Here is a 15,911-nt window from a genome sequence, read left to right as displayed (position 1 = left end):
TCCTCTTGTCAAGCTGCTCCTGAACAACAAACAATGTCAGAAGCGTCTTACCTGGGCTAAAGAAAAACAGACCTGGTCTGTTGTTCAGTGGTCCAAAGTCCTCTTTTCTGATGAGAGCAACTTTTGCATCTCATTTGGAAACCAAGGACCCAGAGTCTGGAGGAAGAATGGAGTCTGTGTTGATTTGGGGAGCCATGTCATCTGCTAGTGTTGGTCCACTGTGCTTCATTAAGTCCAGGGTCAATGCAGCCGTTTACCAGGAGATTTTGGAGCACTTCATGCTTCTTTCCACAGACGAGCTTTATGGGGATGCTGACTTCATTTTCCAGCAGGACTTGGCACCTGCCCACACTGCCAAAAGCACCAAAACCTGGTTCAATGACTGTGGGATTACTGTGCTTGTTTGGCCAGCAAACTCGCCTGACCTGAACCCCATAGAGTATCTATGGGGCATTGCCAAGAAAAAGATGAGAGACATGAGACTGAACAGAAGACCTGAAGGCTGCTATTGAAGCATCTTGGTCTTCCATAACACCTCAGCAGTGCCACAGGCTGATAGCTTCCATGCCACGCCACATTGAGGCAGTAATTGCTGCAAAAGGGGCCCAAACCAAGTACTGAGTACATATGCATGCTTATATTTTTCAGAGGTCCTATATTGTTCTATGTATAATCCTTGTTTTATTGATTGCATGTAATATTCTAATTTTCTGAGATTGTGGATTTGGGATTTTCATGAGCTGTAAGCCATAATCATCACAATTATGACAAATCACAGCTTGAACTATCTTGCTTTGCATGTAATGAGTCTGATCTCATATATTAGTTTCACCTTTTAAGTTGCATTACTGAAATAAATGAACTTTTGCATGATATTCTAATTTTTCGAGTTACACCTGTATACACATATTCCCTTCCAACCCTGCTGGAGCAGGTCATTGGACTAGAATCAGCAAAGCATCTCTGATTAGATTCTAGTAGTGAATAAAATCTAATGAGAGATGCATTGCCGATTCTTGTTGATTTGTTTTATTTGTATTTCTTTATTTTATGTTGCTGAATTGCATTGACATGTGTGTCCCTTCTTGTGCACAACCCAGAAGCTTTTGTGATTCTTTGCAGCAAAAATTACCGACCTCTGGCTTTGCTCTACTTTTCAAACGTGCCGGCACTGCTGCATTCTAGGTGCCAGCCCCACAGGTCCACCCCATTGAGCCCGCTGCACTGGAGGGACCTGCCCAAGCAAGCCCAAGCGGAGCGGTGCACCAAATCAATGGGTTGAGCCTGGGAGAGGGAGAGAGAGAGAGAGAGAAAAGAGAGAAAGAGAGAAGGAAGAAAAGAAAGAGAAAAGGGAAAGAAAGAAAAAGGGACAAAGAAAGGGGGGCATGGAGGGATGGAGAGGGGAGGGAGGGAGAGAGAGAAAGAGAGAGAGAGAGCAAGAGAGAGCGCTGATGCATCAGATTGAAATGAGGTCTAGTTTAGACGCCCTTTTCCACATTGAAACATCTTTGCCATGATCTTTGCCAGCACATTGAAACATCTTTGGCTTCTATTAATTAAAGGTTTTGTGGATGAAACTTGGCCAAGACTATCAGGAAGCTCTCACATTCTCTTGAGGCTTTAAACAGGATCCATTGGACCAGATCTCCACCCTAAAAAATTACTTTTCCCCAATGTATTACAGTGCCAATTCTGAAGAAGGCAAAACCAAAATGTTTTGGTAAATTACGAGAACATACACACACACAGACATTCCCTTCTAACCCTGCTTGAGCAGGTGATTGGACTAGAATAAATATCTCATTATCTTTCTTCTCCCTCCCTCCCTCCTTCTTTATTTCTTTTTCTTTCTGTCCCTTCCTTCCATCCCCCCTCTTTCTTTGTCCCTTTTTCTTTCTTTCCCTTTTCTCTTTCTCTTCTTCCTTCTCTCTTTCTCTCCCTCTCTCTTTCCTCTCTCTTTCCCTCACTCAGGCTCATCCCATTGACTTCATGCACCACTCTGTTCGGACTTGCTTGGGCAGGTGCCTCTGGTGCAAGGGGCTCAATGGGGTGGAACGCGGTGGCGGTGGGATGTTTGAAAAGGACAGGAAAGCCACTCTGGCTTTGCTTTCTTATTCCCAATGCTGCGTTCAGGGCGGAGCTCCTTGCACCACAGCATGCAAGTCAATGGGATGATCCTGTGGGACCTTGCCTCAAACGCGGCGGCCGGGGGGGATTTTTTCTCACCCCTGAATTGTGCCCTGGCGCTCACCTCCAGCGCCCCCCTGTTGCCTCTTAGCACCCCCCTGCTGGCCCCCTTGCCTCTCAGCGCCCCCCTAAGGCATCCCACCACCCACTTTGGGAACCACTGATCTAAGTTATACAAGAAAATAATTATCAGAAAAGGGGAAACTAAAGAAGCCTGAACATTATTTTCTCTGTTTAAGAAATGCAATAAAACACTTAACATGTTTTTTAAAAAAATATTGTTTGGGATTAGGTATGTATAATGTAACTGTGTGCCCTTTTTGGGGTGGGGTAGAGTATAAGATATGTACGCATGCTTTTTAATCACACATTCCTCCTAGCTGTAGGAGTTTTAAGATGAGGATATACGGTTTATAATAATAAAAAGGGTTAGCTAGAATTAAAAGTTGGAAAATCTGAACTAGAAAGAGCCAGCTTCTAAAGTCTTCAGGATTAAACTGATCTCAAAACAAATGATTCAGAAATACCCGGAAATGTTCATTCTACTTTGCCTGGGCTAGCATCCAACTTGGAATACTCATGAATCTCACACCAGCTCCACTTAATAAATTAGCTCTTCCTGTCCAAAATACCTGAGATAGTTGTCTGAGATACGTTTAAAACATTAAACTTTACTCTTTGGCTACGTGTGTAAGTTGGACTACTCTTTGTGTATCTGTCTCTTTCTCTCTGTATGTATCTCCATGGGGGGAAAAAAGTAAGGCATTGGGGCATGAGCCCAACATTTAATGTGTGATTTGCCCCATCTCTTGCCAGAAGAAGAAATTCAATAGTGTCTGCAAATAAGTTTCTTTACAGAGATATTTTTCTTTCACGGTTTTAATTCTAACTTAACTTCTGTAGTCCACACCCCATATTTAAAAGGTTCCTAAGGGGATGTGTGTAAGTGCACTAACATGCCTATTGTCCCTGTCACATTTTAGTTTTTACATTGTGCTTGTTTGAATTTGTAGGTTTTTCTTTTGATAAATAAATAAATAAATATGACAGAGCAAGTATTCACAAATCAATCTACTTCAGTGTGATGTCTCCAAAACCTTTGGAATTCTTTCTCTATAATTTCTGCAAATAGGGGAATAGTGCATAGATATGGTTGAACTATAGTTCATCAAATCTATAAGGTAAACAATTTTGAAAAATTGTTGCAAGGTTTATGGATTTATTTTACTTTAGATCAGGGGTGTCAAACTCAAGGCCTGTCGGCTGGATCATCCCGCAGGGTGCTTAGATCTGGCCTTCAGGGCTACCCTGCCAGTGAAAATGGGCTCCCAAACTCTGTTTTCGGCTGGGACAGCCTCTGCCCAGCAAAAATGGAGATTGGGAGGGCTGCATGCCCGTTTTCGTGGGCAGAGGGTTGCAGGAGGCTGTCCCAGCTGAAAACGGAGATTGGGAGCTCATTTTCAATGGCAGAGCACTTGGGCCGCCACAGGCAACCCTGACACGAGTGATGTCAAGCTACCCCCCCGACCCCCCAAGGTCAAACACAACTCTGATGCGGCTGTCAATAAAATCGAATTTGACATCCCTGTTTTAGATATTCTTACTTTAGTAAGATTTTTCCTTATAGGCTTTGGGTTGCTTTGGCTTGTTTCTTCTCTGCCATTGTTTACCTTGCCTTAAAGCCATTAGGATCCTTGTCAGGTTCAACAATGATTTGACTTGTGAGGTTAAGAGATTATGATATTTCATCTAGAAATGTGTTACACAATAGGATAAATATTTTTTATGTTGTTTTTCAGCCATTTGCAGAAATTCACATTGGAGGCTGTCTTGGGAACAACCATTATATCTACAAGAGGTAGCATAATTCTTATCCTGTCACAGACTCAGCCACTGATTCTACAATGTCCAGTATAGATCCATTTCAGCAGATCATGGTAAGTGGATAATTGTTTTATTTTGATTATCCAAGATAATTATTTTAATTATGGTAACAATATCATCCCCACCTATTGGCCCCAATGGATTATGTGCATACTTCTTAAAAAAGCTTTCCTCTGCTATAGCAGAACCCCTAAGCATATCCCTGAACTGAAATCTTTAAGATACAGTCACAAAAACAATGGTATGTATAATGGAAAAAATATAAGAACAGGCACTCAATCAATATCAGGGCCTGCATATTTTGAAATATACAGATAGGAATAATTTAAAATAAGGAAATAAAATGGAAAGGCACTGAATTAAAGTAAATAGTTCAAATTGATTTCTAGAAGGGCTAGAAATGCTATAAAAAGAAACTGTACTTAATGTACTATGGAAATGACTCTGAAAACCCATAGGAAATTAAAATATTTGGATATTTGAACTGACAATATCCAAGCATTCCAGGATTCAGATATCATACTTTTCAGTCTGCAAGCTGTGCTTGGGATATCAGGAACACGGCAACCTTTTCTAGTTCCCCATTTCCTCTGTCTTCCCTCAAAGCAATTTTTTTATTTCCTTCTATGGTTTGCTATAGTTATTTGAATCAGGCATTTGTCAAGTCCCCTGATTGCTTATTTATTTATTTGAATCTTTGCAGCCAGTGTTGTTAAACTGATCCAAACTGACAGCAAGCTGTGGTTACAGCAAACCACTGAAAGAGCCATGCTAGAGAGAGAAGGAAGCTGCAAAAGAAATACCTTGACTGAACTTTCAATTCCTTTATATCTGATGATTGTAACCTTTTCCACAAGGATGTAGTCATTATATTCTTTTAAGTATAACTATAGCTCATGCTTACAAAATGGCTGTTCCACTTTGATTATACCTTCACTGGGTTAATATTACTAGAGCTTCTTTTGCCTATTTCACTCAACTCTAGTAAAGGAAAATTCTTCTAATTAGTAAATTAAATCATCAACATTCATAAATTGTATAAGTTTGAATATGTATATGTAGGGCCATATTGTAGAAGAAAGTCATCTTTTCACATTGCAGTTGCGAACCCATTCCAAAATGTTAGAATATTTAGCAGACCACAATTTAGTAAAACCTGTAAATTCAATGTAAGCTCTCCACCAACTGCTATCATGCTGCTAGCATGTATGCCTGGAACTCTCCAAGCTGTAATAGAGAATGTGTTCCATTATATGCTATAATAAGAGTATGTGTTGCATTATATAAGAAAGAGTTCTTTTTTAAAACAAACAAACAAATCTAGATTGGTTACTAGATTAACTGTTTTGCATCTTCGTGCTATTTGCTTTGGGCTCAGAGAAAGACAAATTGGATATTGATTAAAATAATCAAGATGTACAATAGGTCCTAGCAGTGGTTTGATTCTTAACTTGAAAGCCTTCAAAATTTTCTCATATTTGTGGAGAGGCACCTTCCACCGAGGTTTTACAGATGCAAACTAAAATTTTAAGTGATTATCCTGTTGTATTTTTGTTCTGAAATTATAATTCCTTCTAAATAACTCTTTCTTCTCCTCCATGCTTCATCGAGAACCCAGGATGGGTTGACTCCTTCCTATGATGTCATTTAGCTGAGTCTGTACTAAGATATAAAAGCCAGCCCCCAGGAGAGACCCCAGCTTTTGACTCAGCTCCTTTCAGTCAGTAGCTGTGTCTCTGAAAGCGTTCTGTTAGATAGCACTCACCAGCGATCTTCAATACTTTTTTTCCTCACTTCAAGCAGCTCCCAGGGCAGCTGCTCTTCCAGGAGAGTAGGGCTCTCTCTCCTGCAACGTTGGGAGCAGCGTTACAGAGTTCTGTGCAGGCAAGCTGGGCAGTGTCTGCAGACCTCCCCCATGCCTGTGGTTTGGAGTGATCGTAAAAATGATCGGCAAACTGATAAGAGCACAAGCCAGCTGATCATGTGGCTGGTTGCTGCGTTTTTCCCTTGCTGACTTCGCTCAGGGCTCTGTATAGCCTAAGGAGCGATTCTTTGATCTTGGAGCCTGTTTTCCTGTAGTCAGTGGCCATCTTGGATTCAAGCCTTCCACCATGAGGTGAGAGGCCATTTTGTAAGCCCAGGGGCCATTTATACCCTAAGGGCTTAATAGAAAAATGTCTAAACAGCTTCTTTCCAACGCAAGAGCCTTTATTCTACAAATGGAGCAAGATAATGCTCAGGCAGAGCTTCCCTGCCCCCAGTGGAACAGTCTCTTAAGCCCAATAAGAGAAAAAGACGTAGGCAACGCACCCAATCAGTCCAGAGGTTGGTGGCTGCTAAAATCAAAGCTAAGGCTCTAGCCCCTAAGAAGGCTATTCAGGCTGAATTGAGGGCAGAGAAGCGCAGACATGCAGCTCTAGAGAGACAGTTCAGCAGAACTATTCAACAGAAGGGAACATGTTTCAGCATGTTTCAAGTGATACTCGTGGGCCCCAACCAAGCCCTCCCAGGAGAGGAGAAGTTATCTATGAGCCTTTCCATCCTCCATCCTGGTCTCCTGAGGCTCTTGCTGTACAATCAGATCCTCAGGATCTAAGCAGATCTGGGTCTTATTTCCAACAGGCTTCTGTGCCCTATGCTCTTCCCCCTCCCTCCAGGCCTCGAACCTCTCCTCAATCTAGGCCTGAAGCCACCTTCACTCCCACAGCAGCAGGCCTTAGGCCTTCTGCCTCTACCTTTGAGCATAGACCAAGGGATATCCAAGAAGTTGTCTCATTAACCATTAGCCAGGGATTGGCTGAAGGCTTCAAGCAAATTCTTCAACCTCTGGAAAGGGTTCAGGCCCTTCTCCCTTCTCAATCTATAAGTTCCTTGCCTCATCATCATGATTTACACAGGCCCCAGGACCTCAGGGTCCATTCTTCTATACCAGAATGGGAGGAGGTTGATGAGGAAGGAAGGCCTTCACCATATGAACGCAGTTACTCTTCTCATTCAGAGTGTGAAGAGGGTGAGATTTTTGACCAAAATCTTTCAGAGGAAGAGGATTCTCATCCAGAGCAGACATCCTCTGCATTGGTCTTCAAACCTACTCTCTTCAGGCCATTACTCAGCAAGGCCTTGGTCACTGCCAAGCTGTTGCCAGAGGAAGTGGCTCCTGAGCCACAAGGAAATCCCTCTAGCCAAGGGGATTCGCTCTTCTCCAAGCCTGTAGTGCATGCAGAGGTTTTGCCTTCTCCCATTTTGTTCCCAACCCAAGGGCCAGATAGCTCAGGGCATTTGGTTCTGACCAGAGCAGACCCTTCCCATAAATTGGCTAGAGCTCAGAGCCATTTTTCAGGCTCTCAAGCATTTCAGGCAATCAGTGACTGGCTCTCATGTTCTAGTCCTTATGGACAACATGGCCTCAAAGGCTCATGTCAACCGGCAAGGGGAGACGAAGTCCAAAGCCCTCATGAGAGAGGCTCTACGGTTGGGATTATGGGCAGAGAAACACCTGTTGTCGATCTCAGTGGACCACATCTCTGGTGTCGACAACTCCCAGGCCGACTGGCTCAGCAGGAGCCTAGTCGACCAGGCAGAATGGTCCATTTCTTCGTCTCTATTCAGGGATCTTTCCCTCAGATTCGGAACACCGGAGGTGGATCTCTTCTCCACTCCTCAAAATGCCCAAGTCACCAGATTCTTCACCAGGTTTCCTTGCCAGGGAGCAGAGGGGACCAATGCTCTTCGGTGCAGATGGCCCAATGCCTTTCCCCCGCTTTCCATCATTCCGGCAGTAATTCGGAAGATGTTGGAGGAACGTGCGGAGCTCCTCCTCCTGGCACTCTATTGGCCAAGGAGGCCCTGGTTTGCGGACCTGGTCAACCTATCGGTGGCTTCTCCTTGAAGGATCCCAGCCCATCTAATCTCCCTTTACCAGGGGGCCCTGCTCCACCCAGAGCCCCAGTGGTTCAAGCTGACTGTGTGGCACTTGAGCGGCAGCGGCTAGAGGAGACTGATCTTCCAGAAAGGGTCATCCTCACTATCCTGGCGTCTCACAAACCTTCTACAAGTCGCATCTATGATGCCACCTGGAAGGCTTTTTCCCGATGGTGCCTCAGGGAGGGTCTTTCTCCTGCTTCAGCCCAGTTGGCTGAAGTTCTTAGCTTCCTTCAGCATGGGCTGGAGAAAGGTTTGGCCCCAACACCTTACACAGGCAGGTTGCAGCCCTCTCCTCATGGGGTTCGCTTCCTTCCTCATCCCATCACACTTCAGTCAGGAGGTTTTTGAAAGGGGCTTCCAACCTGCACCCTCCGGTGGTTCACAGGTATTCTTCCTGGGACCTTCATATAGTCCTTAATGCCCTTACAAAGCCCCCCTTTGAACCCCTTAGAACAATGTCTCTCCGTTTCCTGACTCTGAAAGTAGTGTTCCTTGTTGCCATCACTTCTGCCAGGAGGGTTTCCGAGCTTGCTGCGCTTTCCATCAGACAGGACCTCTGTTCCTTTCACGATGATAGGGTTGTTCTTTGTCTGGACCCCTCATTTATTCCGAAGGTTAACACCTGGTTTCACAGGTCCCAGGACATTGTTTTGCCTGACTTCTGTCCTCTCCCGCACCATGACTTAGAGCGGCAGTGGCACACGCTAGACGTAAGAAGGGCTCTTAGAATATACATTAAGCGTACTTCCTCCTTCAGGAAGTCGGAAGCCATGTTTGTTTCCCCTTTCCCTTCTCACTTGGGGCACAAGGCCTCTTCTACTATTAGCAGGTGGGTCAGGTCTTGAATTGAGAAGGCCTACAAAGCTGCGGCCTTTCTGGTTCCCCGAGGTCTGATGGCGCACTTTACCAGAAGCGTGGCCACTTCTGCTGCCTAGGCGACCCAAGCATCCTTGGAGGAGATTTGTCGTGCAGCCATGTGGACATCCCCATCTCCTTTTATCAGACACTACCGTCTGGATGCTTTTGCCTCGGCGACTGCAGCCTTCGGCAGATGGGTGCTTCAGTGAGTGGTTCCACAGTCGGTGTGATGAGCCAGACGAGGACCCGCCCATGGACATGCAAGCTTTGGTATGTCCCATCCTGGTCTCTTGATGGAGCATGGAGGAGAATGGGCTTTGGTAGAAGTTACCATGAACGCCCTTTCTATCTATGCTGCGAGAGAGCCCAGCCCCTCCCTTGATTCGTCCGGAGAGGGTAAGACATATTTCTGTATTTATTTTGGGCTTTCAGAGACACCTTTCAGTCTGTCAAGTATCTTCGCTAAAGCTGGGGTCTCTCCCGGGGGCTGGCTTTTATATCTTAGTGCAGACTCAGCTAAATGACGTCATAGGAAGGAGTCAACCCATCCTGGGCTCTCTCGCAGCATAGATAGAAAGGGCGTTCACGGTAACTTCTACCAACGCCCATTACTTTTAAGTTGCTGAAATACAACAAAAAGCATGTCGTTCTTATAAAATAAGGAACACCAAAGCATTAAGCATATGAAAACGTCAATATATACCTACAAGAAATTCCTTTGTGTACGTGCAAGAAAGAAGTAACTGGGAAAATCCCTTCCAGAATTGGACTTCAGTTTCTATAGCTGAAGGGTTATTAGGTTCCCTATCTTACTGGACAATGTTAATATTTCATTGTGGTCAATTTTGCCTCACTTGTTTATCCATTTATGTTTTACTCAGTTTTGCACAATTATGTGTATCTCTTGAAAGTTGATGCTCTACTTGTTCATTCTTGGTTTATTTCATTTATTTTATTTTTTAATACATAATTTCGTTTGGGGTGTATTTTGGAATACATATAGATTTTGCTTAGTGACCACAATTGGGGCTGGCAATTGTTGCTAAGCACCACAATCACTATTTGGAAAATCATGTAACCGTGCCTGGCTTATGACCAGCTCACTTCCAATTTGGTTGTTAGGCAAATCGTTGTCATTGATATGTGCAGTTTTACTTTTGAGTTCCCCCTTAACTCTGTTTGTCAGAAGCTGGTTGTAAAGCTCAGAAATAGTGACTGTAAGACAGTGGGACATTGTGACATGCATACCACTTGCGAAGCACCAAAGTGGCAATCATGTGACCATGGGATGCTGTAACGGTTTGCAAGGATTTGGTTTTTTTATACTGTTGTAATCTTGAATTTTGTCATTAAAAAAAGCAGTTGGTAAGTGACGACTAGTTGTAAACACAGCCCAGGTAGAAATACATGCACTAAGAACTGATGGGTTTTGTTTGCTGTCCTCTGATAGCAGACTTGGTCATAATATTATTTAATGGGAATGATGATCACCAGATTAAAATGATAAGGAGTTGTAAAATCAGGAGTTAATCACCACAAATTATCTTGTATTGGTAGCTCCTTTCAGCAGTTCATATCAGTGGGGCTTTCTGAGTAATCTCTGAAAAAACAAACTTTTTTTTGTTAAAAAATACACATTTAATAACTTCACCTTGAAGATATTAGTTTCTTTAGTTCTTTAATCTGTGGCAGCAAGTGAAACACCTACTGGGTAAACTGGATGAATCATTTTTAATGTAATAGTATTTGTTTTCAATATCTAGGAATTAGCTACGTGTTTTGGCTACTTAACTTCATACATTAGGGAAACCACTCAACAGTTACTGTAAAACTTATCACATCCTCTCAAATGCACGGGTTTTCTACATAAAGCTCATAATCCTGTAACTAGTCAAACAAAAAATTAAGCTTGAGTTGTATCCATATGGTTTGGAAATTGTTGGCAAAATATGCTCACTAAGCAAGAAGGCCACCAAATCCTTCATCATAATGTTCTTCTAAAAATATCCTTAACTTTTTCAGTATTTTTTTTATTTGTAATGTGGGTTTGATTCTTATGGTAGTCATATCCTTCTGAGACAACTAACAATTCCCAAAAAACAATTCAGTATTACTGTTGATGCAATAAGGGTTTTTTCTCTCCCCCACTTTTTTTTTTTTTTTTGAGGTTTGACTTAATGGGGCAAAAGGAATGGAAGTCGAATATTACAAGTTGTGATGAATAAAATAATCATCATATTGTTCAAGAATGCTTTGACATAAGCTTTGACTGCCATCTCCTGGATAAAGGGTTCAAGTTGGAAATATAACAATATGGGTTTTCCCCACTTTATGCAAATTTGCTACTATGCAATTGATCATTTTCATCCAAAAATTAGCTTTATGTAAAAATAATCTGCCATTCTATGATTTGTTTTAAAATCATGATAGGACTTTTCCCACCAAACCTCTTTGAATATTTTCCCGCCAAAATCTTTTTTCTGCATTCACACATGCTCCTTCCTTCCTTCCTTCCTTCCTTCCTTCCTTCCTTCCTTCCTTCCTTCCTTCCTTCCTTCCTTCCTTCCTTCCTTCCTTCCTTCTTAACCACCTATCTCCCGCATAGAGATTGTACATGAAATTGAAGCAGCAATTGGACATAATTTAGAACAGCTTATAATTCTCCAAAGAGGACCAGATTTTTCTCTCTTTTTTTGCATATTAATATATGTTTCATTATACAAGTAGATAAAGCTCATGGATTCATGGTGGAATCAGGCTGCTGAGCAGATAACTGCAATATAGTTTGAGAGATAGTGGCTGTTTTCCCCTGAGCAATCGAATAATGTTTGCCTTTACATTTCTTCTGAATCTACCAGCAGTCCCTTAAGCAATTGCATTGTTAGGATCTGCTCTGATTGCTATCATTAACCAAGATAGCAAGATCTTACATGATGTTTTTTTATTGCTTGGATTTGGTCCTTTCACTCAACAAAATCCAAACAAAATCCAAGATAATTTTTGTTTCTTTGTTCTTGTCCATGTTAATCTTGCTCATGGCTGTTCTTAGGAAGAAAATTGCCAAATTCTCTTTGATTCCATCTACAGTATTCTGGTCTGAGGAGGGCAGAAGGATCAGGGCTGTTAATATAGCTCAACCCGCACACCCTTTTATCCTCAGTCTTACTAGCTGTTGCAACAGTTGACATTTTTGCATGAAAGTCATATCAGTTCATTTCCAACCACAGTTCAAAATGCTGGTGCAAGCCTTTTAATTCTACAGGATTCAAGAAGGGGAATAAATGTGACTTTTCATAGCAATGTCGGTCAGAAAAATTTGCCCCTCACCACCACTAGCAGGACATTAACATGACAGTGTTTGTGAAGGTCCTGCTAGTAGTGATTGTAAGAAATAAATTTTTCTGACCTCATTCAAGGAATGTTCTTTCCAGAATAGGCTGCTTGGCACCAATTTTGATAATCTTTTCAGCATCATCAAAAATATTAAACAAAAGTTTCTTTAATTATCGAATTACACATTTTCAAATGTTCAGATTATTAGATTTTTGGTTTTATTTCTTTGTTGATGCAAAAGCTATTTGGAATAGATCAATATAACATAAAAACTATTTTGAGTATATAAATGCAATAATATCAGCATTAATATAACTATATAATGCAACTATAATAAAAAGTAACTGTATGATTGAAATTAGTTAAGTTAATAATAGGTTGCCTATATGGTCATTTCTCAGTTTGCAAACATTGACAGATTGCTGTATGTCTCTTGAAGCAGAACACACTTCCTATATTTTTTTCTATATTTTGCTCTCCCTAGCCCAGATATATTGTAATATATTTGCTATGCAGGCAATAATAGGAGTTACATTTTGGGGGATATAAGATGGAGAAGATTGCTTTCTTGCTTTGTATGGAAATCACAAGTTTCACTTTGGATTCACACAAGATTGAGTCAAAGACAAACTCTTCCTTTGCATCTTCCCCTAAAGCCAACTGTCGGGGTACAGATAGACAATTCTTTCTTCTTAATCTAAACATTGCTTGCAAAGACTTTTGAAACTTGGCAGACAGTAAAGGATATTAGGGCAAATATCTTAGAATATGTCTACGCTTGGACTGATTGATGGACAAGGTTTTTTTTTGGCACAGGACACATTGTTGAAAAAGTTACCCAAACCTGCAACGTTAGAAAATCACTGCTGTAAGTCCATATAATCCTGAATACAGGTCTTTTTATATATTTGTGAGTTGCATTCTGTGATCTTTAGGCATCATAAACAAATCTATTTAATCAGTTTAATTTAATCAAAAATTATATTTTTCCCATGGGAGGAATGCGTCTGCAAATGTAAAGAGTCTAAAGGAGTCTTGTAAAATCGGTGTCAACTTCTGTACAGTCCTCTTGCTGACTAATGATATATTTGAACAGTACTTGTGCTTGAAGGGGAGGAGAGTTAATATGTTGAAACTCAAACTCAAATACAAAGAGGAAGAAAATAACCACAGATGAATAGGAGTGGTAGCAGTCAGCTGTGAAACCTATTGATCTGAATTTTCAGTAAAGCTGGAGAGAAAATAACTTTATAATACACAATGCTGTGTGTTCCGGTGTGTACTTAATTTTTTGGGGTGGAGGAAAGGGGAACCATAGGTTAGCTGAAAACCCATTGAAGAGCTGTTACTTTTCTATTGGGTATAATTCTTCTGCTTCCTAATCAATTGTTGTTTGACATTTAGGTGGAACATCAGTATTCACACAAATTTACTGTGACGGTTAAGCAAGCTAAAAATGTTACCAAGGGGGCTTTTGGAGATATGCGTAAGTATCACTTTAATGTTATTTGGTGTTATCTGTATTGTACTACATTCTTTTCAGTTCTTACCACATGAGTTTAGAGAGATATATTCTTCAGGTATGACTGATTTTCAAATTAATTTTTGCTGCTTCAGAGACTTGAAATTGTAACTCATGTGTGTTATATTAAATAAATAAATCCAATGCAGATCTTATATCAAATTGAATCATTTCAGAGCTTTATTGGTGGAGATTCTTAGGGCTACAAACTTACAAGGCCTTTGCAGAACTGATAACATTTTTTTTCTTCCAGGCTTTCCAGATAAGGAAAAGTCTAGGTCAGGGGTGTCCAACCTTGGCAATTTTAAGACTTGTGGACTTCAAATCCCAGAGTTCCTCAGCCAGCTTTGCTGGCTGAGGAACTCTGGGAGTTGAAGTCCACAAGTCTTAAAGTTGCCAAGGTTGGACACCCCTGGTCTAGGTAGAGGTTGAAGGAAATATGGAGAGGGTAATTTTGTCACTGACAGCTCTGACCTTTAATGACCCTGAAATGTTTTATTTGGAATCTCCCCTATGGGGTTTTCAGAGAAGATTATTCTATAATTTAGAACTTTTTTTTTTACTGGTTTTGTCTCTTAGAAACAGGAATATTACAAGTAGTGTTTTTATGAAAGACCACTTCATTTTGAATTCAAGTGTTCATAAACCATAAAATACAGTGATATGGAATGGGCAATGGATGGATTCTGATAACTTTTTTGAAGCAGAGGGAGAGGAAAGTCACTTTTGGTTGATGCCTCCGCTGGGCTCTAATTTCCCTTCGTAAAAAAGAGTTTGTAAGCATTGTGCAAAGGTATCATCATCACCACCTCCATCTTTCCTCTTAAAATAGTCATGTGACCATGCAATGTATTGCATGTTCAGTTGATTATTAAGGAGAAAGGTGGTGCTAGAAGCCTGTTGTGATGTCATCCTGTGTGCACGTAAATCCTTTTCATATAATTTCAATGGGGGAAAAACGAAGGTCAACCTACTTGGTTGCTGACCAATGAGTTCTATCTATCTGCACCTGAACAGTTACAGCTGGAATCTTCAGTCTTCTTAAGATGATCATCCGACCAGAAATTCTTGTGCTGTGGCACAATCATTTAGAGATGTAGTAAGATATCAGTGATACTACATTTTTTATTCATGAATAGCTAGACCAAAATCCAGAATTTCCTAATTTGCTATATGGCAAACTAGATTCCAAAGAAGTCATAATATGAATGTTTTGGTTACCAGTTTTTTTTTAAAATGAAAATGAAAAATGTTTAGAACTCTATGCACTACTTTTTCTGAAATTTACAGTAAACCTCCCATTAAGAAATGATTAGCTTCTTCTAATTGTTTCCAATTCTATTACATTATGAGAAATGTTTTAGCCATTTCTTTATGTCAGATTACAGTCAGTGAGAGATTTGGAATTCTAAGATGAAAATCACATTCCAGACCTGGTTACATCCAGTTTGTGACACCTGCCAATAAAAATCAGTTCCACTAAACCCCCAATTACAATAATATAAATACATTTGCAAAAATGCTATCAAAAATCCTTAAAAATTATTTATAAATAATAGTGTCAAATAATGCAACTTCAGAGGGACAAAATCAAAACACCATTCACCAAATAAGAATCATAACAGGGAAAGCTAGAATATAAAAACAGTTTTCATATAACTGAAGATGGACAAAATCCAAATGCCATTGAAGATGATCTAAGCTCCCGATTCAGCATCAAGAGCAAGGGTGTCAAACTCAAAGCCCACGGGCTAGATCCGCCCCCCTGAGGGGCTTAAATCTGGCCCATGGGGCCAGCCTGGAAATAGCAAAGGACCGGCCCACAGTCCCTCTGGCAAACAAAATGGGGCGTTGGGCGCTGTGTATGCCTCTGTGCCCAATTTTGGAGCCTGGATGGCCTCTTGCAGCACTCTGCCAGCCAAAATGGGGTGTGGGCAGATGTGTGAGGCCCTCTGCACCTTGTTTTCAATCCAGATGGACTCCTGCAGTACTTTGCTAGCCAAAATGGGGTGCGAAGGTACCCTTTTTGGCTGGCAGAGTGCTGCAGGAAGCATCTGTCCCATCCCCCCCCCCCCCCAGCCCGTGAAGGAAAGCTACAATGCTGATCTGGTCCTCGAAGAAATCCAGTTTGATACCCCTGATCCAGAGGTCAAAACACATGTCTTTATTGTTGCCAAGAAAACTACAATATAACTTCATATAA

At 41.2% G+C, this 15,911-nt stretch overlaps 1 protein-coding gene across 1 annotated transcript in view; it reads left to right on the top strand.

Annotated features, from left to right (window-relative positions):
- The window catches only part of PLA2G4A (phospholipase A2 group IVA), an 88,923-nt gene that overhangs the window by 31,288 nt on the left and 41,724 nt on the right, over positions 1-15,911 (top strand). Inside the window, exons 2-3 of the mRNA XM_026669286.2 lie at positions 3,987-4,124; positions 13,591-13,672. Of these exons, the coding sequence (XP_026525071.1) occupies positions 4,092-4,124; positions 13,591-13,672 (115 nt within the window). The 5' untranslated portion in view covers positions 3,987-4,091. The remainder of the gene's footprint in view (positions 1-3,986; positions 4,125-13,590; positions 13,673-15,911) is intronic.

The sequence above is a fragment of the Notechis scutatus genome, chromosome 3 (assembly GCF_049901735.1).
Source record: "Notechis scutatus isolate UNSWTSFEM ecotype Mainland chromosome 3, rNotScu1.2, whole genome shotgun sequence".
In the NCBI taxonomy this organism is placed as follows: domain Eukaryota; kingdom Metazoa; phylum Chordata; class Lepidosauria; order Squamata; family Elapidae; genus Notechis; species Notechis scutatus.
The sequence above is the reverse complement of the archived record's forward strand: the minus strand, read 5'-3'. Positions and strand labels throughout refer to the sequence as shown.